The 27,233-nt window shown below is 36.8% G+C and overlaps 1 protein-coding gene across 2 annotated transcripts in view; it reads right to left on the bottom strand.

Moving 5' to 3' along the window:
- The window catches only part of LOC116716085 (interleukin-1 receptor accessory protein-like 1), a 216,519-nt gene that overhangs the window by 99,673 nt on the left and 89,613 nt on the right, over nt 1-27,233 (bottom strand). For both annotated transcript variants that reach the window (XM_032556868.1, XM_032556867.1), the window contains exons 4-5: nt 24,560-24,746; nt 20,639-20,792 (exon numbers count right to left, since the gene is read on the bottom strand). In XM_032556868.1, the coding sequence (XP_032412759.1) occupies nt 20,639-20,792; nt 24,560-24,746 (341 nt within the window). The remainder of the gene's footprint in view (nt 1-20,638; nt 20,793-24,559; nt 24,747-27,233) is intronic.

The raw sequence follows: 27,233 nt of genomic DNA on the forward strand, positions 1-27,233 counted from the left end.
GAATTTAGTTTTCCTGTTAAATTTGCTCATGACAATGAACCGAGGTGTGTGTTTAAAAACTGTGTTTAAAAAATAGTGCTTTAAAAAATGAGTTAATCTCTAGATCCTAATTTTACATTTTACTTGATTCTGATTATTGTCATACCTTCAAAGATATTGGGGACACGACTCATGTTATTTCACATGAAATCCTGAAAAATAATAAAATATTAATCATTTTGCAGAAAGTGGAAAAAAAAAGATAATAGATGGTTGAAAAATAGTCTGAAATTCACATTACAATCTTGAATATTTTCATTTAAAACTGATTGGATTTTCTGTGAATCACTTAACCAGCATTTTCTTCTATAACCCATCTTTGGTAAGGACTGAGTTCTTCACATTAGTGAATAAACAATTGGATTACATTCCATAGTTCCTCTATTTCTTGTTTTTACCCTAAAAACAGCATCTTTTGTGGGTCACTTTCTGGTACATTCGGGGTTTTCTCTGACAGAAACACAGTTTTCGACAGCGGTTCCTTATGAAAACTTTCTGCAGAAGTTAGGCTTACATCAACATTGCAAATAAAGTGACTCAAAGTTGCAAATCTGTACGCTAATTAATCATGATTGGATGTCTTATATCTTGTTCGTCACATGAAAGGTGACCATCAGCAAAGAAAAATGTAGGAGATGAAGGATCCGACACAAAATGACACTCTGCAGCCCCAGCAGTGCCTATATGAAATTTCACTGCTGTGGATATTAAAAAACGCCAGTTCTCCACCCGCAGCAAATAATTTCCCTCTGATTCCCGCTGTATTTGCAGAGTAAATTATTTCTCTTCCTCGTCTGTAAAAACGTGTCTTTTAAGTCCATTATTTCCCTATTTTCCATAAGCAAAGTCTGTCTGATACAATCTTTTAATTAAGATTTCACAAGTTACTTCCTCCAGCTCGAAAAACGTTTCTTTTAGTGTTGCAGTCCCGCTCCCAAGGACAAAATCAAACATCGTTGCGTAGCTTGGCAGATCCCTCATCTCGCAGATCTCATCTGTAGAGAGGGCGGCTTTTTTATTTACCATGCATTATGTAGCTGGAAGTTAAACAGAGAATGTATGGAGGATTTATATAACTCTCTAACTGAGGATAATGTTTACAAGCATGGCGATGAAACTATCGGTAACATTTCAAGTTTAGCTACAAATTCTCAATTGGAGTTAGATCTGGATTTTCTAACATAAAAAAATGATTTGATATAAGCAATTTTATGCTATATATTTAGAATCATTTTCTCTCTACGTAGCAATTATGCACTACATTGTGTTGGTCTATTGTATAAAATCCCAATACAAATACATTGACGCTCAATATTACATCATTTCAAAAAAATTCACGGCGCATAAATACCTTTTTGAGAAAGCTTCATGACCAATTTCACAAAAAACAGAAGGATTTCCTAGAAGACACATTGCCTTCATTCACAGAATTAACTTGAAGTTTATGTCTAAACTCATAACTTTCCAGTACAATGTGTCCAAATGCAATTTTGTGCCCAGCAGAAAGTATTATAATTGCAAAACACAAACTCCGTTCCCAGAGAGATTTATTCCTCCATGCAAATGCAAGACTACATTTTACTAAGAAAAAAATTGAGATTTTGACAGGGAAGAAGTTGTGCTATTCTACATTTTAATCCACTGCCTAGCCCACCTGAATCTTTACAAGGTTCTTTTACAAGAAAGAATTTATAGTTTGGAAAAGTTAACACTAATTAATTTGGAGGAGATATATGACGGTGCGCAATTAAACACCAAGCCGACATCCAGCTGATTGGGGAAGAAAAACCTTAAGTGATTCCTTCATTCGACATTTTTCTTGGGGCCATTTAAGCTTTGATTGCAGCAATCCATCGACCACTTATGCGTTAGTGACCAATGCATAAAATTCATGTCGAGCCTCAGGGCACGTTTAACTGTAGTGATGCAATAGTTGCGAGATGTACATGAGCGATATTGGTATAATAGCCCGAGCAGAGATCAGAGTAACGATCTGCAGGCTGGCCTAAGCAAATCTTAGGAACATTAAATGAAGCATAGCTTCTGTGCATGATTCATCACACCTGCCTACAACATGCCTGAGAGAAAACACTGAGCTTAAAAACTTGCATAAATAATGAAATGCGAGCTCTCAGATTGGAACAAAGCGACAAAAGAATCCATGGGTGAATAAAAGAGAGAGGAGGCCGGTTTATAAGAGGAACCGTGACATTATTTTCAGAGAAGCAACCAAAACCTGCTTGTCCCGGTGTAACCTATTGAGCCTTGACTGATTCAGGGCAGCTCATTATTCGGTTTTTAACAGAAAGCCTGATAAATATGCAGCTGCCTTGAGAACCTAAATGTTGCACACTGAGCTCTTATCAAATAATATCCTCACAGCTTTGTGAAATATGACTAATGCGGCCGACTGGTTCCTGATAATCTATGCAGTGTTAGTTAGCCGAGCACTTGGCACCTATCACATTCTCCGATCTCCCTCCTTGGTGTGTTTATTTAGTTTACTGGACTTTAGCACAATATAATTGCAAGATTATAGTCACTAAGGGTGGGAGTAAAATGGAAAAATTCAGCTCAGGTTGTCAGGCAGCACTGAGTTTAAACTAATTTTGACTGAAGTAGAGTTGAAATGCATCCTGTGGTCTAATAAGTAAAAATAAATGACATGCGGCGTTTAGGAAGTGCAGGTTAATCTAACTTAACCAGAACAGAGTTTTAAATACAAGTTTTTGTAATAGGAGTAATTTATTACAACAGCAGTGCCACGTTAGTGACAGCAACACAAAATATCAGAGATTTTGCAGCAAAAAACGCTGTTAATTGAATTCATCATGTGCTAAAGCTCAGCTGCAATGTGTTGAACCTAGAACATTTTTATATTTTGTTGTGTTACAGCCACATACCTTCAAGTGTTATGATACTGCAACTGCCATACCGACCTCCATCACTAGAATCTTCAGTTTCCAATCACATAAAAACAAGTTATTGTATTGTCCACATCTTAAAGGCTGTGCTCTACCTTGCGAGGTTGTCATAAATAAACAACCACTACGAAGTGTAAGGATTTATACGAGATTGTTTAACATCTGAAGGAAGTCAGCATGCTATCTTGTGGCGCATCTTCCATGATGTAAAAGGACAAAACCACACAGTGGAGTTCCTGGTTACGTTTTTAAGGTGGAACTGTAATCTGAAAGTGACTATGGATTAATTATTTAACACTAGAGTGAAATGCCAGCAAATGAAAGGGCTGAGAGAGAGTTTCTCCTCATAGCTGAGACCAAACTTGACATTGAATAGCAAATACGTAAACCACAAGAGGGAGGAAATGTCTTGTAGAGCATATATCTGTTTCCTGTGTGCAGAATAACGCCGTTTCAAAAAAAAAAAACCCCAAAAAGGTCAACATTTGAAAACTTTAATTACTCCTGATTCTGGTGAAGCATGTTACTCTACAAGATTCTCCTTCCACATGTCCAGTCAACCGGTTCAACCCCTGCTGCAAGCTGCTAAGTGCTCCTTTGTGTAAGTCAGTAACTTCCTACACCCTTAACACACAGACTCAACACCAACACCATCCACTTTTTCTTAAAATAAAGAAACAGACTCCTAAGTTGTCAACAATCAATTATGTGCCCCGGCTTCCCATTTGTTTCCTCCAACAACTGAATGGACTGCCTAAAACTGGCCAGAAGTTAATAAAACCTGTCTGTTTGCTTTTAACTCTATTTCAACCTCCTCCCCAGCTTGCTGCCAGTGGCCTGTTTAATTTCCTGCTTGGTGCCATTTGTGCACACTGGCCCCCTATTGCTGAGCGATGCCATGACGGTCGTCCCTCCCGCTCCTCCACTGCTTCCCCTTCTTCCTTCCTCTCAACCCTTTTGCCAGTGGCTCTGCAAACCTCCGGAGGGAGGCAGTGCCAAGCGTTCCAGCTGTTTAAACAGGTCAGTGATTGGAGCCAGGTGCTGCGAAGGGGAGCGCTGCCATTGTTGTGCCCCATATTGCTGGTTTGTGCAAACTGTGATGATTCCATTGTCGCCGCAGAACAAGGAGCAGGGATTAAAGGTACTCACCACGAATAAAAGATGCTTGGTTTACTCATGAATGTCATTAAGTCATTAATTTAAGGCTCCTACTGATACACTGAACAATCATTTTCCAGTGTTGAATAACATTTTAGCAGTGAAGGGCTGTAGGACTTCTAAACTATGCGTTTCTTGAACCTGGTTATTAATCAAAATGAAAGATATTTCATAGAAGAACAGTCTCACTTGAAAATATGATCAGTTTATTGTTCAGTTTAGTTTAAGTTCCTGCAATTACATAATAATTTATGTCAAAACATATATTGTGTTACTTTATAAAACTTATTTATGCAGAAAACAACAACAACAACATTCAAAACTCAACATTCAAGTTGATGGCCATTACAAGAATCATGTTACAGTCTTATCACAGAAAAATATTATTTGTGTTTTTACAGCAGCGACAAAGAACAAGTAACCCAAACGATAACATGCAATTTGTAGAAAACTGCTTAATGCTGAAGAAAAATATTTTTCATCCCATATTTCTGTCTTTTTAGATTACCTTCCAATAACGCATAGAAGACGTTCTGCAAAATACATGTTACCCAGTAGAATTATGCATCAGCCTCCCAGACCAATTAGTATAGAATAGTGCAGCATAAATTTTACAGGAACAAAAAACAAACCATGTTTTCCTCATAATGAGATCATCCTTCCTTGTTATTGTGTCATACTGTCTTGTTAGAAGAGGAAGAATATTTAACAGTATTTCTGTTGCTTTAGTATAAGTCCTCTTGTTAGTTACAACTTTTTTTTTTTTTACAATGACAAATATGGGCACTAGTTCAGCGGCTGCATCATTAGCTCTGAAACATCCTAATTGAGACAGATTTAGTGTTTGTTGTCTTTAGAAAGATTATTTGAATTGCTGCATACTTGTCAGGTCAACTCAGACTGTAGAAAAACTAGTATTGTTCTAAATATGTCTTACTGTAAGACTTCCTCTTGGTATTTGTATTTACACATTTGTGAATTTGGGGAAAAGCTGCATAATAATGTACACAAATGTAATAAAAGTAGTGTGTACATTGCCAATTGTAAAGGACTTGTGATCTTTATCTATCTATCTACACTTTAAATCATCAAATAAAATAAAAAAATGGAATTCGAATTATTTAAATTGTGTTCCATGAAAAGCCTCCCTCTGGCAGAGCTCCAGCATATTAAATCTAAATGCATAAATATGAAAAATTGCTTTGTGTCAAAAGGGCCATCATGTCAGACCCAGACTGAACACATTTACAAATCTAAAGTTGTGAATGAAGCACATTAACCCAGCCTCCTGGCTCTAATGCTGATTACATTCCAGCCAGAGGCAACTTTAAACTTTATTGTTTTGACCTCGGTACATTATGCCACCGATCACGATGAAGAATAGGAGTGATTAATAGGAGTTAAAACTAATATTTGTTTTACACATTACTTTTGTTTGATCTTGACTAATCCCCCAGGCCCCTGGCTGTTTAAAACGCTGCTAAAACCTAACACCATAAAAGAAGAAAATAAAATTGTGAAATAAATAAAAATAAAAATCATAAGTCATTCATATTTTTCTTACCAATTGCAACCCATCCTGAAGCTTTTCTAGAGTCTTTTTATTTTGGATAAATTGGGTGATCACAACCCCTACCCTGATTGGCTGCATGTAACTTTACCTGGGAAAAATGAGTCCACAGTATTTTTTAGTATTTTTTTTTTTCTTAAGAAAATTTATTTTAGTTCCAATTAAAATCTCAGTGGAGTTTAGCAAGCAACGGTTTTAAAACTGTGATCAAAGGACAGAAAAAGGTTTTTTCTGGCATGCTTTCTAAACAATCGCTGGGCATGTAGAAAGGGTTTAATGGTTGCTATGGAGATGCAACTCTTTCCTGCAGTTTTCTGACAGTGAGCTCATGAGATTGCTTGCCTCCTTACCATCCTCCTCGCTGTGCTTGGTGGAAAGATAAACCTGGGTCATCATCCAGTCTTGCTTGTCACAGTTCTGGTTGTTTTATTTTTATTTTTTCCTTTACTATTATGACTGTAGATATGCCTACCCAGTAAAAGTAACACATTCTTTTATCTTTCCTGTTTTGAAGAATGGCCAGAGAAACAAACTCATGTGCCTTGTCATAACTGTATCACATTAATACAGGCAGCCATACATTTCAAGACACTTGTAAAATATACTTTTCTCATTGTATGAACAGATTCTATTTTTGTGGCAATTCTTCAGGCAATTAAAGCTAAATATTTTAAATCAGTAGAAAGATCTATTGGCTAAAAAGCTAAATAGAGATTAAGCAATACGCAGTAGCAACAAATTGGTTGATGTTGCAGAATTTAGATGTTCCAATAGTTAAAATATGCACTACATATTCAAACTGTGCTGTATTCAGTCAATAAATATTAAAAGCAGCTAAAATAAGTTTATTTTCCTATTGAAATAGAGGTTTCTCAATTTAAAAGAGAACATTAGATAATGTTCATGGCCATTATGTCCACTTTGGGCCACTGGCTGTATGTGTGCAAAAGCAAGTTCATCATTCATCCAGATGATAAAAGCTCAAACACAAGGAGACAGATGAATCAACACACATTTAAATCCCACCAAAGGGGGCACTTAGCGCTGATGATAAGTCTGCCCCTGATGGCAATGCCAGAGACAGTTCAGTGAAATTACAATTCTAATTTAGACGTGCTCCATTTCTGTCACACACAGTTGAGATGTATTAAATCCAGCTCTAAAAATCACAAATGGTGGCGCATGCCAGATACAGACTAAAAGCATGTTTTTTATGCAGGTCTCCTGATTGATTACAACAGCATTGCCGTCAGATTCAGCTGAATGACCGACCAACTCTCCTCCCACTCGCGATTCTGAGCCACTCCTTCACAGACATTCCAAAGTGAACTTAATTTATAGACTTGTCCAGATGATCAAGCAGTGTGTGGGTAAGGCCTTGGCTGTGCTGACCTGTGAGATGAGGCTCACTGCTGTGCACAGCGGACAGTGACACAGGCAGGAGCAATCACCACATTGAGGCTTGAATGTGTATGAGTGTTTGCAATTTGCTCCAAATCTGACTGGGCATTTTTTAAATTTTTTATTTCCCAGCTAACGTTAATCATGACAAGCTCAGTTCTTCAGCCTCAAATTCGGCTTTCGCCACCATCAATATGCAGCCTGCTGATTCCATCCGGCCCACACATACGTGATAATGATAAGTCATGGTAGGCGGTAATGGCAGTTTCAGTCTGGGTGCAGGATTTTAATTGGCTACTTTAGCTGTCAGAGAAAGCAGGAGTCTTGATTGAGCCTTTGATTTGGCCAGAGTGGCACACCGAGAGCCTTAATTGGCCTGTGGACCAAACACCAGGAAAACACATTAGTTGAAGTGCTCAAGCATGAGCCCTCAGAATTTATTACAAGGGTTCAGATAGCTGAAATGTCAAACTCAAAATGTCATTAAACTTTAAAATAAATTAGGAAGTAAAAACGCTGAGAGACTCTTTGGTGTAAAGTCTTTTGTTTTAAAAACTACTCACTCGAGATCTAGCTGGTCATAAAAAAAACAACTTTTTTTTGCAGTTTTCTTATAAATTATTATCTAATCAAGATAAAGTATTTATCATCCCAAAAACAAGGTTTCAAAGAGCACAAAGTGTTAACAGTATAATCTCATCTAAGTAACTATGTAAGACGACAAAAGCAGAATATTGGTTGTATTAATTTATGGGAGTGGCAAACATGCATGGAAACATTCAAAAACAGCATGAAAGATTAGTAGTAGCTTGGTGTTGCCATCCCTGGTAGTCTCCGTCTGGCACAAATATATCAGGTTGAACTAGTTCCAACTCAAATAGCTCAGAATCTATCTCAAAATCTGTCAAGAACCTCTCCACCACCATAGTGTTGACTAAAGCCAGCGAATCATCTGGATTCTGTAAGAATCCACTTGTAAGAATTAGCATTTTTGAAAATCTGTACCTCATTACCCTGCTGTCTTATTTTGTTGATACACAGTCAAATAGATCCCCACTGTTTTGCATCTGTCAGAAAAATCAATCATTTTAGAACATTATGAAAAGCAGTGAACAGGTTTCAACAATTTACATAAAGGTTGGTTTTAGTAAGCTAAATAATACAAGTGTTCAGATAAGCAGACCACAGAACTTGAAACTTATTAACAGAAGTATCTAATTTGCAGAAAAACAACAATATGAAGAAAGGCCATCTTGGACACACAGAAGCAGAGAGAAACCAGAGCATTCCCCTCTGCCACTGTTCTTATGTTGCAGCCATTACCTGTGTGAGGCCAATAAACAACAGATTTCATTTCGGCTGAAAATTTCCTTCCTCCCTGCTTGACAGGTTACTACTGGGATAAATGGGGAACGTGGTGCATATGGCTTGTATGGACTGTATTTGTAGGGTCGTAGAGCTCCCATCTAAGTGCACAGTGAGTAGCACAAATCATCCTCTAATTATAACTTTTGAGGCTTACATAAATCATTGGGGGCAATTTCAAGGTGATGGCTCTTCAGTTTACTGAAAATGGCTCTGGGGAACTGTCACCATCATCAACCATCCACCTAACATAATTTTCTTCTTTCATTTTAATCTTGTCTTCTTTTTTTTTTTCCTTGAGAAACATTGTACTGTCCCATAGATAAGTAAAAGCCTGGCAACGCTACAAATATGCCCCAAGTCACTATTGTGTGACCAGCCTCTTTCTTTTAAACTTCAGCATAAGCCTGCTTCAGTGCCATTAAAATAACTTGTCATGACAGTGTGGCCTGGGAGCACTGCAATCAATTTCTATTACATCAAGGCCCAACTGGGCATTGCTACTGAACTAAGCGCTGGTAAGCAATCTCCCTGGCCGAGGGTGGTTTGTGTGATGGTGGCGTATCTTTATGTGTGAGTGAGCAGCATAAGGAGTGTGTGTTGGCTTGTAAATGAGCAAGAACTGCAAGAGGTTTTACTTTTCTCTGCACAAGTGTGCAGTCTTATCAGCACAGGGAATGAAACTAACAATAATGCTTTTAAATTCTGCGTCGATAGGGATTAAAGTGCTGGGGAAAAGAATTTGCCCCATATAGATTTCTACTGTTTCGCTTTTGTGTCACATTTAAAGACGTCAGATCATCAAAGATAACCAAAGTAAATGTTAAAAAAAATACAGTTTTCAAAGGATGTAATTTATTAAGGGAATAAAAAGACAATCCAGACCAGTCACATGTGGGAAAAATAGATTGCCATCATTAAATTGTAAGTTCATTTTGAATGAATAACTTTTTTCTGTATCTGCCGCTACATGTCTACATGCCAATTACAGTCTTCCCTGTCAAAATAAATCAGTAAAATTACTGACAACATGAAGAAAACTACGAGATATCAAATAGCAACACGTTATGAACTGATTATGAGAAATTTGACAGCAGATAAGAAACAAAGTCACTAACAATAATCTTAAAATGGTTTCCAGGCCATTTCTATAGACATTGGGATTCCAGAAAACTACCCAGAGAGTTCAGAAATGAACAACACATGAAGAATTGTGAACCTTCCCAGCAGCAGCTAGCCTACAAAAGTTGATCCAAAAGCACATTGATGATTCATCCACTGTGTCCAAACAAGTAGCGCAGGCCTCGCTTAGATCTATTAAGGTCAATGTTCATGATTGTACAATAAGAAAGAGTGTGAGCCAGAATATCATCCATGGAGAGTTTCAAATTGAAAATCACAAAGAACCAAAAAGAACACAAAGACCTAACCCACATTTTACAAACACGACATCTTAATGACCCTCAAGACCTTTTGAATAGTATTCTGTTGGCTAAGAGGATTTTTCCTGAAATGCTTCTATAAGTCTGTTGTGGCGAGTGTCATCTCTTCTTCCATCATCTGTTGGGGTAGCAGCATCAGAGTTAGGGATGTATAAAGGCTAAACAGTCTGATGAAGAAGTCTGGTTCAGTTCTGGGACAAATGTGGTGCAACAGAGGATTTGGGGGAAATCCCTGTTGCACATAAAGTCAGGCTGTGGATAATCTGAAAAATGAATATGTGGGAAAAAAAACTAATTTTCAACACAATATATATGATTTATAAATTGTGTCAAACCAATTTATTGTTTTTCTTGCTCTGAACACTTCAATTTGAGAATAACTGTTTGCAGTACTCTACCTTACAACAGCAGCCTGATTTCCCATCTTAAGATCATTCGTGATTATCACCAAATAAACAATTTGCACTCATCTTCCTGGACTCGACTCTCCCTGAACTGATTTAAAATGCACCTTTTGTAAAAGACCAATCTGCAACTAATTAAAATCAAAGTAATTTATGCTACAAAATTGATTTCTGCTCACTATAAATTATGCAAGAGCCTGATCTGCTGTTCCTTCCTTATCTCCCTATTGGGATCCGTGGACTGACATGTGGCTGAAGTGTCCTTGATGGGGCGTTTCTACTAACCGAGATGGAAGTACAAGCACAAGTAGAGAAGAGCCTCTCCAAAGTAAAATACATACACTAATGGCTTGGAGGGAAGCAATTAATCTTAAACCACTTTAAATCCACCAACAACAGAAGAGACATTGAGAATGATGAACACACCCCATCAAGTAAGCACTTCTGCTTCAGTCCATATGCTGGCTGATTCTTCAGATTGTTTCCATCTCCATTTAATGCTGTAAATCTTCATCATAAAGATTTTTTTTTTACTCCCTACATATTACTCTGATCTCTTGTTTCTTGCCATCGGTGTAGAATTACATTAACATTAGTTCAGAGCTGCGTTTCACATCTCAACAGCTATGCCACTAAGTAAGTGCTAATTAGTCAAGTGAAGGCATTAATTATCTAACATGCCATCTTAATTTGCAATCCCAGATGTAAGGGGTGTCAGAGAAGCATTCGTAAGCACAGTTAGCTAATTGATACATATTTGACAAAATGTATGGTGGAAGATTGTTGCAAAAATGGCACCAAGTTTAGAAATTAAATACTATGGTGTTAATTTCTTGTCATAATTCACCATCATTTGTTTTTTTTATTCTAGAAAGGAGATTCCTTATTTTTGTTCATCACAAACTTGCTTCTAAATATGTTCTACTGAGGATTGCTACTCTTTATTGGTACGTGGGGTGAGAATTGGTGCACCGTGTGGTGACTTGGTGCAGTGTGTTTGTGTGGGCGCCACATACACTCACTGGTAGACTTTTTAATTGCGTCAGCAGCAACTTGCTGCATGTAAGCATCTACACATGGTAAGGAGGACTCGCTGAAATTCAAAGTAAGCTTTAGAAAGGACAAGAAAGCAGATTTAAGTGAATTTAAAAGTGTCAGGGTGTTTGGTTTTAGAAGATTTGAAAAAAAAAAAAAAAGCAGATATGGTGGAGTTTTTATGCACAGTCATCTCTTGAATTTTGAAGAGACTGGTCAGAAGAAAAAGGCAGACCACTGACTAAACTGGTAGTCAGCTCAGTTAACTAACTGCACTGAATACTGCAGTGGATTATTTAAAGATATATTCTACATACAGCTGTACAGTTTACATAATTTCATTAAGTATTCTGACAATTTGCTGCAGCAAAGTATCAGTTATATGAGCAAAGGCTACTAAATATTTTAGATTTATTTTTGAGTCGTGCATAAAACTTACATAAGCTGTTTTTCCATTGACCATATAATTGTGCACATTGGAATTATGAAAACAAATTCACTTAATAAAAGCATTACAATTTGGGGAAAAAAAACACTAGAATTTTACGCTTGAATGAGATGGTTTATCGGTTATATCCAAATTAGTGTGTTTTGCTAACCTTCAATGGAAACACTTTTTTCGCATCAAACGCACAACCGGATGTTAGTACTGCTGGAAAAGACGAAGACGGCAACAGGAAGTGCTAGGAGTCTGATGGCGCAGCATGTTTAATGACTTAAACTTATTCATGTGTGATTTTATTTGCATTTCCTATTTAATGGAAACATTGAAATAGCAAAATTGTGTTTTCTCAAGATTTAGCAGAATATCAACCAAGCTTTACGCACATTTGCAATGGAAGCATAGCTATAGTTACAGTGGAAAAAATATCACCGTTATCTGAGGGATAGTAGCACATTTAATTAACTATATCCATCAAAAAGCTTTCAACTGATAATAATTGGAAGCAGTATGCTTTTGACTCAAGTATTGACAAAGATTACTGTAAAGCTTCTCTTTCTTTTCTTTAAGGATTCTTTTCAGTAGTAGAAGCAGAAAAAACGATGCTTTATGTAGCATCTGTTCAGTCATCATCGTCTCGTAATTGGTTTCACCTGGTTGTTGAATGCACCGTCTCCAGGGCAACACTTCCAGACAATTCCCACTTAAAACAAGGTTCAGCGTTTTAAAGAGAGGTTGCTTCAGATTTTTTTCTTTTTTTTACAGATAAATTTGCCTTAATTTCATAGAGGCAACACAATCAGAAGGAAACAAACAGACGATCCAGCTGGTATACAGCTGGCTTTGTTTTTACATCCCGTCTGAACTACATTATTGTCACATGTTGCTGGAGCTTTTACTGTCCATAGACATTTTTTCCTCTTAGTATCAAGCAGCTTATGCAATTAAGGTAGGTTTTCATGCTAAACACTGTGACTAATAAAATAATAACAAATAACATCCATTATCAACCATCCATCCATGTGCAATCCTAAGATATCATGATGTAAATGCAAATGGTAGGAAAACGAAACAAATGCTGTCGTCTTTTTTAAGTGTATATATCCAGGACAGTAAACTCAATGCAAACTTTAGTAAATGTTTGTTGGCATGGTGCCAAGACAGAGCGCTGTGCACAAAAACAGTCCAATCTCATCCGACACACAGATGCTGATCAAAGTCATCTGACTTTGTGGAAGCTGTCCAAGTACAAACAAATTTCCTCTTTTACAAAAATGCCCGTGGGGTTCACTTACAGGAAAACTGGGCAAACAGAATGTCAGTCTTGAAAAAAAAGCAAACAAGGCAAACCTGGAGGGAGGCTGAAAGGAAAAGAGAAAGCAAAAGAAGGAGGTGGACATGTCTTATGGAGCTCTATACTAAATAATAACTTTCTTTATGAATTAAATATAAAGTAGTTATGCATAAGCTTCCTTTGTGTACCAATAATAAAACATGTTGCATGCAGTAAAACAACAAAATTACACTCTGAAGCACTGATTTATAGTATCCAAGAAACCACTCCCGGCTTTGAACATCGAGCTCTGCACGTGCTTCACACTTGGATATTTTCTCTCTTGCTTCACCTCCTTCCTCCCCAGCTGTAGGCTATACCCACATCTCATTTGTGCTGCTCCTTTGATGGCACAAGCAGGTGGAAACCTACCAGGATGCTGAGTGTGCAGCACAATATACAGACAACGCTGCTGAACTGATTCGAACGTAGATGTGAGTCACCACCCCGAAAAAAATGATGCTGCGGGAGCACAAACACTGGCCGCCAAACAACAGGGGAGAAGAGTGAAACAAGAGGGTTACATCAAACAGCTGGACACAGCGGAGAGTCAAAGCACTGAGCGAAAGAAGAAGCTGCTTGTGTTGCCGGGAAGGCATGAATCTCCACCGGTAATACCAAATAACCATGTAAGTGTTGTAAAACACAATGAAGACAGAGATGAGCTTAATTTAATTGGCGTAAGACCTGATGATCCATCTACTGTCTAAGACGTACTTATAAAACATGCAGTGCTCTGAAAAAGTATTTGAACTTATTGAAAAATGATCTTCACCAAACTCAAGACTTTTGAAAATTGTTTTGCAGCTGGACAAAAGTGGAATATTTTGAGGGTGTGCGTCATATTACATCTGGCATAAAGCCAACATAGCATTAAAAAAAGTGATATCAGTCAAACATGGTGGCCATAGCGTAGTGGTTTGACTTCACAACATGGAGAACTTACCATATTTGATAGAACCACAAAGCCAAAGCACAGTAACATGTTCACCTCAGAATGCCTAAAATGACTAAAGTAAAAGTTTTTGAGTGGCCTAGTGAAAGTCTAGATATAAATCCAATAGAGATGTTGTGTTATGACTTTAAAAAGATATAAGCTCAAAAACCCTTTGATGTGGATTTTCTAGCAACTCGTACAAAAAATGGGCAAAAGTTTCTCACCTGTAAGACAAATGTACAATCAGCTATGAAAAACTCTTTACAACATTTACTGCTGTTGCCAATTGTAGCACAACTGATTGTAAAAAGTCATGTTAGCTCTTATTCTTACAAAATGAAAGCAAGTTTGTTTGCTAATCAGAAACATTTAATTGTGACACAATAAATAAAAAGGTAAATTCTTTTTCACTGCACTTCACTGCAAACAGGATAAAAATATTTTTGACACAATTACAGCTAAATAAGCTCCACTTTTATCTGCTTCTGCTACTGTCAGACAAAACAAGAGCACATCTCTTGGGGGTTCTGCTAATCTAAATATCTAATCCCTAATGAAAATAAGCATTCTTGTATATGAGAATCTTAAAAATTAATGCTGCGTGTGAAAAAGTGAAAGGGGTGGGAGAAAGTTAATGATCTTCCAAGGGAGTGGAAACATTTCACTGATCACCCTTAAAGCAAATTTCAGATTTCTCCTGCGGACATATTTCCTGCTAATTAAAGCTGCAAATAAAAAAAGTCTAAAAATATGCCAACCTCATGAAACAAAATCAAAAATACAATTCGCAACAGAATAAAGTGATTAATTTTCTCTTTATTGGAGCCAATTATTTCACAAACACCAATTTAATTGTGACATGTGGTATGGTGTGTACAAGAGCAATACTATGAAACTAAACTGAGTTAAAAAAACTAATTAAAGGTGATACTTGAGCTATCTTTAGCTATTTAAAGAAAAATTATTAAGATAATGCAAATGTCTAAAGTTTTTTTTAATATAATTTGTTATATTTTTCTGCCATAATGTCTCCAGGTGTAGGCCAAAGAAAGTTGAAACATGCTTTTATTTTCCTTTGATTCCAAAAGGTAGATCTCGGATTCACAAATCCTTTTATTCCTCCAGTTAAACCTTAGATGGCATAAATGATTTTTTAACACATTTAACTTCATAGCCCACATGCTTTAACAAGAAGGCCTTCAATTTGGTGCAATGATTTACAATACAGTTTAGTGGGCATCAGTGGAAGAAGAAAAATGAAAAAGCCCAGCACAGCCCCTAGGCTTTTTGATATTGGCTGTAAAAGAAAAGCCTCATTTTCTGCATCTCAGCTTTATTTTGTTTGAACTGAGATCTGAGTGTGCGGTTATGGTGGAATATGATGAAACATGAGCAGTGATGGAAATATCTGGACATAAATATTACTAAAACTGTAGTTTACACAGATGAAATCAACGTAAATACTCGCATGCTTTTATTTTAGTTGGGGAGATTATAATAGTACAATATTTCACAATAACAATTATATAACCGGTTTAAGATGTTTCAAAAAGTTTAATGTTAAAAAAGTACTTATGTGTGATCAAGGTTTAAAAAGTTTAAAGTGTCTCTAAAGGTCCAAATACTCTTTACTTTCTTCAATTAAGTATTTTATTTAAAAATCTTTATGAATTTTTGGATAATTTTTTTAATTAGATTTTTATGAAAAGACTTTTTTTAAATGTTGCTTCCTGGATTTCTGAAGGGTTTAATCTGTCAGATCTCAGCACACAGCAGCATATTTTAATTTAATTGCACCAATGACAAAATAAAATAGTAGGAAAGTTACCTGGATACAATTTGTCAACAATCAAGTGTCTGTCCTGAAAATCTTCCAGTAAATGATCAGGAATCTCGTTTTACAACCAGATTTAAAACAATTACTGAACTTCAAAGTCAGAGAGAGTTGCATGATAAATGCACTCAGTTTTGTACTTCGACCAAATGCTACCATGAACTTTCTAAGCATCTTCTTAAATTCAAACTATTTTAAAAGAGAGATTATTTAACACAAGCCTCACCTTCTGATGCAAACAAACAAGTTTTGCTCCAAAACAAGAGAATAGATGATACCAAGAACAGCATATGGGCATTTTTTCAGCAACACTCCTTGTTTGTTAATGGAAAGAAGCTCCTCTGCCATTTTAATGCATTGGCACAAGAACAGTTTCTCCTTTCATGCCTGATATTAACATCTGTGACCTATGTCTGACCACCTAATAGGGAAATGTAATTACAACAAATTCTAATCATCTCAGTGCATCGTAAAAACGTTTATATATTTAAATTAGAGAAGCACAGTTGCCAACCTGCTTGGAAGCTATGAAATTTTGTTCTTGTTAAGCTTTAATGGTCAGTTGGCAAGACATCTGTGATCAGAAAACACTTTTCCATTTTAAAAATCAACATGAATTGATCTCTAATAACAGCTGTACAGCAATGCTAAACATATCCAAATTAAAAAGACTCATCAATGTTGTTTCCTATTGGATACATTTAAATGTTTCAGATCACACAAATCAAATTTTAAATTAATTTACTTTAATCTCTTAATCAGTATCTCCAGTCTCAGTAGTGACAGATCTGTACAATAAAGAAATAAGTGAAATAGAACCCTTCTAATAACAAGAAGCAGGTTAAAAACATGTTATACCCCAACCAACAGGAACTTAAGAACAGAAGAGTGACTGACATCATGATAGTGGATGTAACCATGTATTTATTTCCACATAAAGCAGATAATAGTCAGTCAGATCAGATTTTATGGCCGAGCATGAACATGCTCTAACTAAATCACTAAAGAATGCGTGTTGGCATCAGGTCACACGAGGGGCAAAGACTTAAAAATATTATGCAAGAAAGTGGCTCACTCAATAGAAACTGGCTTTTAGGATCCCAGACTAAAGTGCTGACTACAAAACTAATGCATCAACTATTGTCTTAAGCCAAAAAACTGCCAAAGAATCACAGATGTCAATGCTAAAACACCAAAGTAAAACCACTTTTATTTTCTGCTTTTCTGCTGCATAATTGATTGCTTCCATACTGACAAGTGCAAGAAAAAAAAAGACCCAAAACAGTGTTTTCTTGCAGCCAAGCACACTTCATCGTGTGGCAATTTAAAATAAGAAAAGCAGGTCAACAGCATCAGTCCCAGCTCATTAACTACAGTGACAGTCTATTCTACAAGCTAAAGTTGCTTCTGCTGGGTAGATGTATTTTCTTTCTCTACCCGTTTTTAATCTAACAGATTAAATAGGGCACCTTTCATAAAGTCAAAAATTTAATTTGAAAAATATGAATGTGTTTTCTACAGCATCGGAGCTCATTATGATTTTAGCATCAAATATAGTCTGGCCATTTGTCCCTCCGCAAAGCTTTGAGACGTGTCTGTTGTGGATCAACTGGGTGAATAGCAAAAAAATATCTTCAAAGCTCAGAGTTAAGGGAAAAGTAGCTGAGTATGGCTTCTCAGGGTCACCAAGACTCCACAGCAATTAGATTTCATCTACATCCCAATCAGAGTAGTTAAACTCCACTCAGACATTGGGTTTGATTAGATGAGACTAAGATTGAATTGCGAAATAGAGATTTTGACATGTTTATTTCTCAATATTACCTCTAAATGTTTAGGACTACCCTGAGATGCTAAAATATTTTTATTATAGAAGCCTACAAATGTTAGTGGACAGTCAAAAACATCTTACAGATCAAGCTAGGGCATAAACAACTATTTCATTTGAGAAACTTCCTCAATACTATGTATAGTTTTGAAGCATGTGGCAACAGTAGAAAGGAAATACTACCTTTTAACAGGAATACCTTTTAGCAGCATATGGCTCAGGTTAATAAGGGCAAATCCAACGTGACCAAGTGGGGTTTTAAGAGCAGACCAGATTTTTAACCAAAATAGAAATAAACGGCAGAGCTGTTGGATGCAAGATTATCCCACTTCAATAAAATATTAATATATTAAATATGTTTTTGTCCACACATCATTACCAGAGGTATCAATGTGCGCTGACAGCGCTGTGTGAATGATTTAGCTCTACAAACCTCTTTTTCCTTTTATTGTGGAGCTTTGATCTAACATTTGCACTTTCACTGGCTGTTTATCTGAGGGTATAACAGAAATAAATGGCTGACAATTTCCTAAACAACTGAACCCTACAACGCTTGCTGACATGATTAATTGAGAAAATTAAGACAAACTTGGGTGTTTTGCCTGAAGAAGTAAGAACTAATAAAACAAGTTGGAGACATTGATTCAAAATGAAACCAGTGAATTTATCAAAACACGTAACATTGATTGGATTATAGTGGCTTTCTGAAAGTCTTAAGGCCTCCGGACTGATGTGGTGACTGATTAGAGATCAGAAAACGTCTCACGTCGTCTCTCTAGATGGCAAAATCATGCTCTTTTTAAGGCATTATTTGTCTCGAGTGTGAAGAGGCAGAAGCGGCATACAGATGTAGAAGACTGATCAAAACTGATGAGTATTTAGCACAGAGAAAATGTAGAAAAACTGAAAACATCTTCAGTCAAAAGCAAATCTAAAACTTACAGCAAAGCAATTCTTCCAAGCAGAAAAAAACAACTTGTCAAAAAGAGAATAAGCGCCAACATTTCTTTCCAACGATAAATAACGTCTCTACATCCACTGAGAACAATAAGAACCTCCACTACCTTTGATTCTTTGTAGCAGAACTTTGCTTTCTGAATTTAGAGTGTTTATCCATCCATTTTCTATGCTCTTTAAGGACTGCTGTAGTCTATCTTTCTAGCAAAGTCATTCTATATCCTAGACAGTTTATCAAAAAGCTACATAGAGAAAACATTACTTCCACAGTCGGCGAGAGTGTGGGAGAAAACCCACCGAGACAAACGGCTGAAGGATTATTTCTTCTTAAAAATCATAAATGCTGCTTCGACTGCCATGGCACTATCATTAATCATCTTTTGCCGCCTGTTTTGAAATGCTGGATGTCTCAAAGGTAGATGGAAAGATTGAGACTGTTCTCCCACGATGACATTTTGAGGGCGGTGAGAAATGATTGGAGGCCGTTATTGTGGCCCTCTTAAAGGCCCAAGCAAAGTACAATCATACAGTAATTACAGGAAAGCACTTTAAAACCTAAATGAAACAGCAAGAAATACTGTAAATCCAAGTGTGAATGCATTCATACTGCATCATTTGCACATTTTAAGACAAAAGCAACAAAGATGTCAGTGAAAAAAGACAAAGGACTACATAGGTAAGGTGCCCAGCCTCCAGGGGCCAATAACCATAAGGAGCTCTTCCAACTGTTTGATGTTTAGGTCAGCAGCACATTTGAGCAAATGAATAACTTTATGATTTGCTTTGCCATCGTTGGATAAAGTGGCTCTGAAACTTGCAATAAGGTGCAAATAATATCTGGGTAAAATCAGTGTCAAGCGTTTTGGCACATTGTGCTTATCAGACACACACATATACACACACAGGGATGACATATGTGGGTCAAATGCACACTTAACGTATAGGAAGTCTTGCTGATGGTGCATTTCTTAAAGAAGTGTTCAACTCATGTCAGGAATGACCTTAATTGATAATATAATTCTGCCAATGACTTTCTCATAGATGTAGAGACAGGTTACCTCATCATATGTTCCAACCAATCATTGTAATTTGTTTGACATGTCTTTGTATAGTATAAAATACGTCTTCAGTGCGATCATTAATTTTTTTCTACCTGGGAGCCGTATGTGTGGCTGAGCGGTGGAGAGTGATTGTTTTGTAACCAATAAAACAGACCTGGTTCAGAACATGTGCTTGAATAAACTGGCAATGGAGAGAAAATATTTTGCTGTCCTGTCACTTGTAATAAACGTAATGTGCATCGCACTCTGCTAAGGATCTTTGATGAGGAAGGAGTTTACAGAAACGCCTGGCTAACCTTAGCTTGTTTCCATTTCACTCATGAAAACTTTCATGATGTGAATAGAAATTTAACTAATTATATTTATAAACCAGGGAAAACAATCAGCCAAGCAGAAAAAATAACGAATACGACTAAAAATAAACACTTATGAAAAAAAAATGACAAAAACTTCAAACTTCACTCGTAAAAAGTAAAACATTACATTTGTAGAAAAGTTGCCCGTAATGAAGTCATCCAAAATGCTTTGCATCAACCTTGGTTGTGACAGAGTCCCTGACAAGCAATCTGTCACCTGCTCCGGATTCAGGCTTAAATATTTCAACAGCCTTCAGGAAAAGTGCTGAAGTGGCTCACAGTGGATTCTACTACTGAGCAATTAAAAAAGCTGAGAAGTCAAAAGAGGCTGCAATGTTGACTGAAAGGAACAGAGGCCAAACTGAATTTTTTTTACAGAGCAAAACAGTTTAAATAAAATCAGAGGAAAAATGAATGGATTTCACTGCTGCTGCCAGTGTGCAGTCACGGTTTCGGACAATCTAGATTTGTTATGCTTTTGTTATACGCCTCAGTTTGCTGCAGGAATAGTTCAAGGCGGAAAAGATGGAGAAATGTGGAATATTCTCTTACCTGTGACTGATAACTCTGTAGTCCTCCGAACAACAAAGTTCCCAAACGGTATTTCACAGGTGTAATTCCCAATGTCATCTTCTCTCACTTCTTTGATGAACAGAGTGTCCCTCCTTCTCTCTACGGTTTGTCTCCACTGCTTTGGCTTGCAGTCCTTTTGTTTGCAAATCAAATGACAGACATAAGCAAAAGTTTCAGACATATATGGTCTATAGTTACTGCACTGATTTCAGTTGTACTCTTTAAAATGTTTACATCATGACCACAGTCAGAGGGGAACAAAAGACTTGAGAACATTATTTTAATTTGAACAAATTGAAGAATAAAGCAATTAAATTATCTATCAAATAATAATTAATACCTATGCATTCATGACTTGTTGTTTACTACTTAGTCATTGGCAAAAAAGATAAATATATATTTTTTAACATCTTCTCACTTTAACTATAGTTAGGGGTCTGGAACTGGTGGTTCAAGAGCGCCAAGGTATCTTTTGACTTTTCCTAGTGGCTCGTTTAAACTTAGCTAAAAATTATAGCTGATGTTTTATATATATATATATATTGATTAACAAATGCAGGTTTTTGCACTTTCATTATTTTCTCAGCAACAGAATGTCACTAAATGCACCAGTAATATCCTTAGATATGTTTTTTATCTTGTCATGAGGTAGAACATTATTTTTTATTTACATCATTTTCCATAAAACAAAACATAGATTCTCTTTTTTCATGCAAATGTTCTATGCTTTTTCTTTTTTGAAAAACATAAAAATAGAAATAAAAAGGTGGTTCTTAAAAAAATGACAAGTGCTGTATTGTAAAAGTCACAGACATCTGCTCTAAGTGAAGAGGGAATGTATACTTTTGTGGCCCAATTAGGAAATATTGCAGAATGACTGATCACAACAATGGCCAGATACATTGCCTTATATTTATATATATATATACTTTTTTGTTCTGGGTAGCAAAACCTTCTCCCTGAAGCCTAAATGCAGTAAAAAGTGGATGCTTTTTACTTGCTAGGATAATTTTTGCTTCATCATCCAAGCTGACATCCAGCAGCTTTCTGGCAGCAGATAGTACTTTCCTCTATGTGTTCTTTTGTGTTTCCATTATGCCACAAAACCAGCAGGTAGTACAAAATGTTAAAACCTTCTCCACACAAAAACACTGTGGGCTATCTTCAGCAACAAATGAAGCCAACTTTTTTTTTTTTAAAGAATAGTGAGTCTGTCCCTTTTTTTCTGAATTGGTTCTTTTATTGCTTCCACTTTAACCTGATATCTACAACCAACCCGAGTTGCTTAAATTCATTAAAGGTCTTTGCAGACTATGCATTGATGATTGTAATGTCAGATTTTGGGGATGCAATATATAGCATTAATAAACTGGATTTTTAAAAATTGCCATTTCAGATAAACCTTAATCCCTAACATTTTATGAATAAAATGGGAAGCAGATCACCAATGTTAAGAACAACCTTGTTCACAATAATCTGATTTGCTCTGTATTTTACTGAATTGCTCTTACTCAAAATAAAAATGGGCTAACAGTTGTTTACTTCCTTCATCGTGTCACCCTGACACTTTATTTTTGTCATGAATTGTGAGTTTTTGAATGGACCAAAATGCAGACAGGGTCTGGGAGCATTGGTCATGTTGAATGCTTTAATGAAAAAAAGATTAAAAAAACAAAACAAAACAGGGAGCCAGAGCAGAAAAAACTATAAATCCAAGGAAAAAGCCAGCAGGAAACATGGGGAATATTACAGGATATAATGGGGAAATTAATGGTGAGAAAACAGGAGGAACCAGCAAAGAGTGTGAGGGAGAAGGGTTTAAATACTGTGAGAGTGAATGTTGTAAATATAAGACCTGAGCTGATTAGCTAATGAGTTGCAGGTGTGTAGGGAGAGCAGAAGGCAGGCTGAGGAGACAGAGACTGAAAATGGCACAGGAGGCAAGGGAGCGCACACAGGGGACTAAGGAAATGAGTCTAAGAGTAATAAGGAGTAACTAGACAAGAAATAAATGTTATAAACTAGAATCCTTAAGAAGAACTGAACTAAGGTAAAACAGAAACAAGGCTGATCCAATAAAAAAAAAGACTAAGGAACACAGAATCGTAATGAAAACAGAATCAATAAATCAAACTCCGTAACAACTCAACAACCCGTGATGCTAACAATTTCCAATTAAAATAGGACAAAAAATGTATTTGAAGGCTGGTGTCTTCTGTAAAGATGAAGTGAGAAACAGTGTGTAGGACGGTGTGTTTCTGTGCACAGAACCCAAAGATAACTAGCTGCATCTCTGAGATCAGATGTGACTCACCATTATTCTTTAATTTCTTTAGGTATGTTTTCAAAAACAGATCATCTGTGAAATGATGTGTGTGAGAGAAGCAGTGCAGTTTGATAAATGGATCACTAACAGTAGTAAAGTTTTGCTTACACTAGCCTTTCGGTCGTTAGGTTATTGACAAGGCAATAAGAAGCTAATTCAAAGACTGGTTATTTGTAAGAACTGTAGATATTAGAAAATTGCTGAAAATGTGGAATGATTCTGAACTACGCAAGATAAAAGTGTCGTACAAGCTTCCTTCTCAGACAGTTGGGTTTAAAAAACAGTCTTGAGTTGTTTGTGCAGCACAGCTAGGTTTGCATTGCCTTTGATCCGTTAAGCTGCATTGATTATTGAAAACATATTGGCCAACTTAACCATAGCTAAAATGAAATTACACCATTTTGTCTGCTTACCATACAAATAAAAGAGATTGCAAATTGGCCAAAAAACTTTAATCAGTGAATTTACTTTGATGTGAAAGAATCAGGTTGTTCATAGACATATAAACTCTGGTTAGAAAGAAAAGAGCAATGTAGGTTAGGTCCATTTACAATATTAAAGCTATGATTTATGGGTAATAGTGTAAAGCAACTTTATATTTTAGGGATATTTTATGTCATTCAGTGGTTAGGGATGCTGCTTCTTCAGCTAACTCCTTGAAAGATGGGACTGACAAGCACTCAGGCCAACACTCACCAGGTGGTTCAGCACACAATGAAAAACAGCCCGAAAGAGCAAAATGATTTAATTACCCTCTTTCTGTATCTCAGCTCATGCTACCATGTAGGTAGTGAGAGGAAGGCAGGTACAGCCTTTCAGGATCAGCTCAGAGCTCGGAGATTTGGGGCCACCTGAGGCAAAGAAAACTGGGGCACAGCGGGTCCGCCTCTCAGAATTTAATCAGCCACCAGCAAAGTGAGAGCCAATAACTGGAGGGTGTGGAGCCCACAGTCATTGTCTGCTATTTTAATTTAATTTCTGCAGGAGAGCAAAGCGATTTGGCCATCTTATCCGGCGGAGTAACATTTGATGAATTGGTCTGCGAGCTGCACCTAACAGCTCTGTCTAAGAAGCCTGTCGGACAGAGAGGTTCTGGCTGGGTCAGTTACACTCTGTGGGCCCACAACTCCTCATTAGAAGGAGGATTAGGTTTAAAACCAGAGAGCCAGATAAATGTGTTTACATAGCAAATCAATATGCTTTAGCTGTATATTAATCATTTTGAGTTTTAGAAGCTAAATGAGATAAGGTAAGGTGAGTTTATTAACCTTAGGTAGGTTTGTCTTGGTCAGAAAAGAGAGACCAATGTCCATTAAATCATAAAACCAGGAAGGTGCAGAGATAGATAGATAGTAGGAAGTCCAAGAGAATCTGCCATAAATAACTTCTGCATAATAACTTTACTCAGACAAAAAGGTTAAAAATAATAATTAAAATCCCCAAATAGGAAATCCCTACCTATGATGACTGTGAACCGCTAACCAAAAGCAGAGATATATCAAGTGTCTGTGAAATTATTCAAATAAAGAAGAAATATATATTTCAATGATCCTTTAAAATAAAATGCCTCTTACCTTGTACCAAACTATTTTCGGTTCCACCCCCGGCTGTATGAAGTCCTCGATGTCTGGGCAGGTGATGTTTTTACATTTGCTTAGTTCTGCCTTCTCAAAGAATCTCATTTTGGAGTTGTAGCAAAGGTCTGTGTCATTCTCTGCCACTATGAGGGACATGGACACCTTCATGCAGTATGTGGAGTTCCTGGAATGACAGAGTGATAAAAACCAGTTAGAATGAGGAAAAAGGGATTATACTGAAGCCCTGAAAGGCCTGCAAAGCAGAGCTTTTCAGTACTCCCTGTGGTTAGCTGTAAAAATGCTGCAAGGTTCACTCTGATTCAGAGCAGTGAGTCATTAAATGTAAAAACACCTATAGGAAGAATTTTTCTTGTTTTTTGATGGTAAATTTCCTTCAAACAACAAATTAGTATCTAAGCAATTCTAGATTAATTTAATGTTTTAGTGAGTTCCACAAATGGAACCGTTTTTTGATTGCAATTTTTCATTCTTAATGCACATTCGTTTGTTTTAACGGTGTGGAGCAAGATGTTTAGCAAAGAGACAGCTCCAGAGAACTGATAGAGAATTTGTTTTCACACATTAGCCCTTTGTAGAGCCAGCTACAGTAGCAGAAAATTATCTTCTGCAGCTGATGTACTGTAACTGCTCAGGTCATATACATAAAGACAAGAATTTACAACGCGAGGCAGAGGCAGCATAAAATGGGAGATTGCTTGTAACGCCTGAGCCTTCATGCTTTGTCTGTGTCTAAAGATAATAGCTGGGAATCATCCTGAGTGAAAGAAATGTTTGATATTGCTGCTGAGGTAGGTGGTTCATTTCAAATATATGTACAAGAACTGGAGGAATGTAATGGTTTTGTTCCTGTGCAGAACTTAATGTCAGGAGCTTAAAGACAAATAAGGTGCAAGGTAAGATGTTTGTTATTGAGGAAAAAACCTTCCTCAATTCACCATGACGTGTGTGCATTTGTGCCGCAACAAATTCAGCAAAGATGATTTAAGGAGGTGTTTCTCTTTAAAACACCAACAATTATTTCCACTGGATTTATGTCAAGCGGTATGTTGACAAAGGTCAAATTTTGGAAGAACAACTTTTCTCTTAGCTGTTCTGGTTTCTTTCCATACATGGATTACTTGTGTTGCTACTAACACCTGGTGAAAATTTTATTTCATTAGCACCTTTACAAATATATTTACTATGACAAATTCTTATGTGTTTAGTACTTATTTTACCTGTTGTAAGTAATACAAATTATTTTTGCCCTGTTTTCTTTAATACAACATGTAAAGAGACTGATATGAATTAGTTTTATTATCATTAATAATAAATCGACAATGAATTGTTTTATTATTACAAGAAACTTATGTCCAATAAGTTTCCGATTAGAAATAGATACTTGCCTTTGTGCTTAAAAACAATGTTCAATTTATGACATTTATGAAGTTTGGAATGCTTTTATTTTGAAGAACCAGTAGAGCATTACATTTTGTTGAGTAAATTGTGTGTCGTAATCACATTTAGATTTCCAAAGCATTTGTTGACGATTGCTCATTTCAGAAACCCAGTCAGCGCAGATACAACTATTTCCCATTTTCCTTTATCATCTGTTATCAATTTATAAGAAAAAAACTTGTTGTAAAACACTGAATCAATCTGACTGAGTCTTCTCCTGTGATTATAGAGAGGTTTGTAATAATACTGATCACATCTCTTCCACGCCAGAGTAAAGTTGGAGGCTGGAGCCGCCGCTTGAGCAGTTCTTAACGGAACATAGAAATCAATCGGCACATTGATCCACTGTAAAAGTTGTGCTATTTGAAGAAGGAGATCAGAAGCAAATGTTGTGGGTGATCAATAAATTCAATGAAAGCACATTTTCTGTGCCCAAACAGGCTAATAAGGCTGTCACAGTTGACAAGTACTCGAGGCTGGCTGCAGCAAATCCCCGCTGGTTTAAAGACCAAACAAATTGGCAGTATTTAGCGAAAATCTCACTGCTAATTTTCCAACTAAAGCTGGTTACACAAATTGAGCTGAACCAACAAACAATTACAAACATGTTAAATCCTTACATAATTGTGTCGTATTAACGGCCTTGTGGATTAGCATCACACATGTGACTCCTCGCTACAGTATCAGCTTTAAAATCCCTCGCCCCTCTGAACCGGCCCGTGCTGTTGGCGTCTCTTACAATACGGGCGCTGTTTTTCGTGAAGCCCTGATGCAAATGTGACATGATGTGGAGATTATCCCAGACAACTTCCACCAGATGGACACCTGTGCAAATGAGATCCCACGGGTGCGCCCTTTTCTCTGCTAAATATTCTGGGCAGCGCTGATAAACTCGTCGACTGGATGAGAAAGACAGAGAGAGAGACGGGGGGAAATTGTGTCATCTGCTCCGCATGAGTGATTGATGGTGTGAGCCAACACTTTGTCCTACGGTGTCTTTCCAACATTTCACATCCATCAGGAAGCTTTTCGAGGTTGAAGAGCTGGGCGATCTCTTCACTTTTCTCTAAGTAGCGGAAAATCTGTTCAAAGGACGAAAAAAAAAAAAAGCAGGAGGAGGATTCCACACTCCCGAGACTTAATTGTGTGCTGTGCAGTCAGCATTTTGTGAAACTCTGCGTACTGCGGTTACGGTGATAACAAGCTAGGTGAC

Source organism: Xiphophorus hellerii, chromosome 24 (genome assembly GCF_003331165.1).
Source record: "Xiphophorus hellerii strain 12219 chromosome 24, Xiphophorus_hellerii-4.1, whole genome shotgun sequence".
In the NCBI taxonomy this organism is placed as follows: Eukaryota; Metazoa; Chordata; class Actinopteri; order Cyprinodontiformes; family Poeciliidae; genus Xiphophorus; species Xiphophorus hellerii.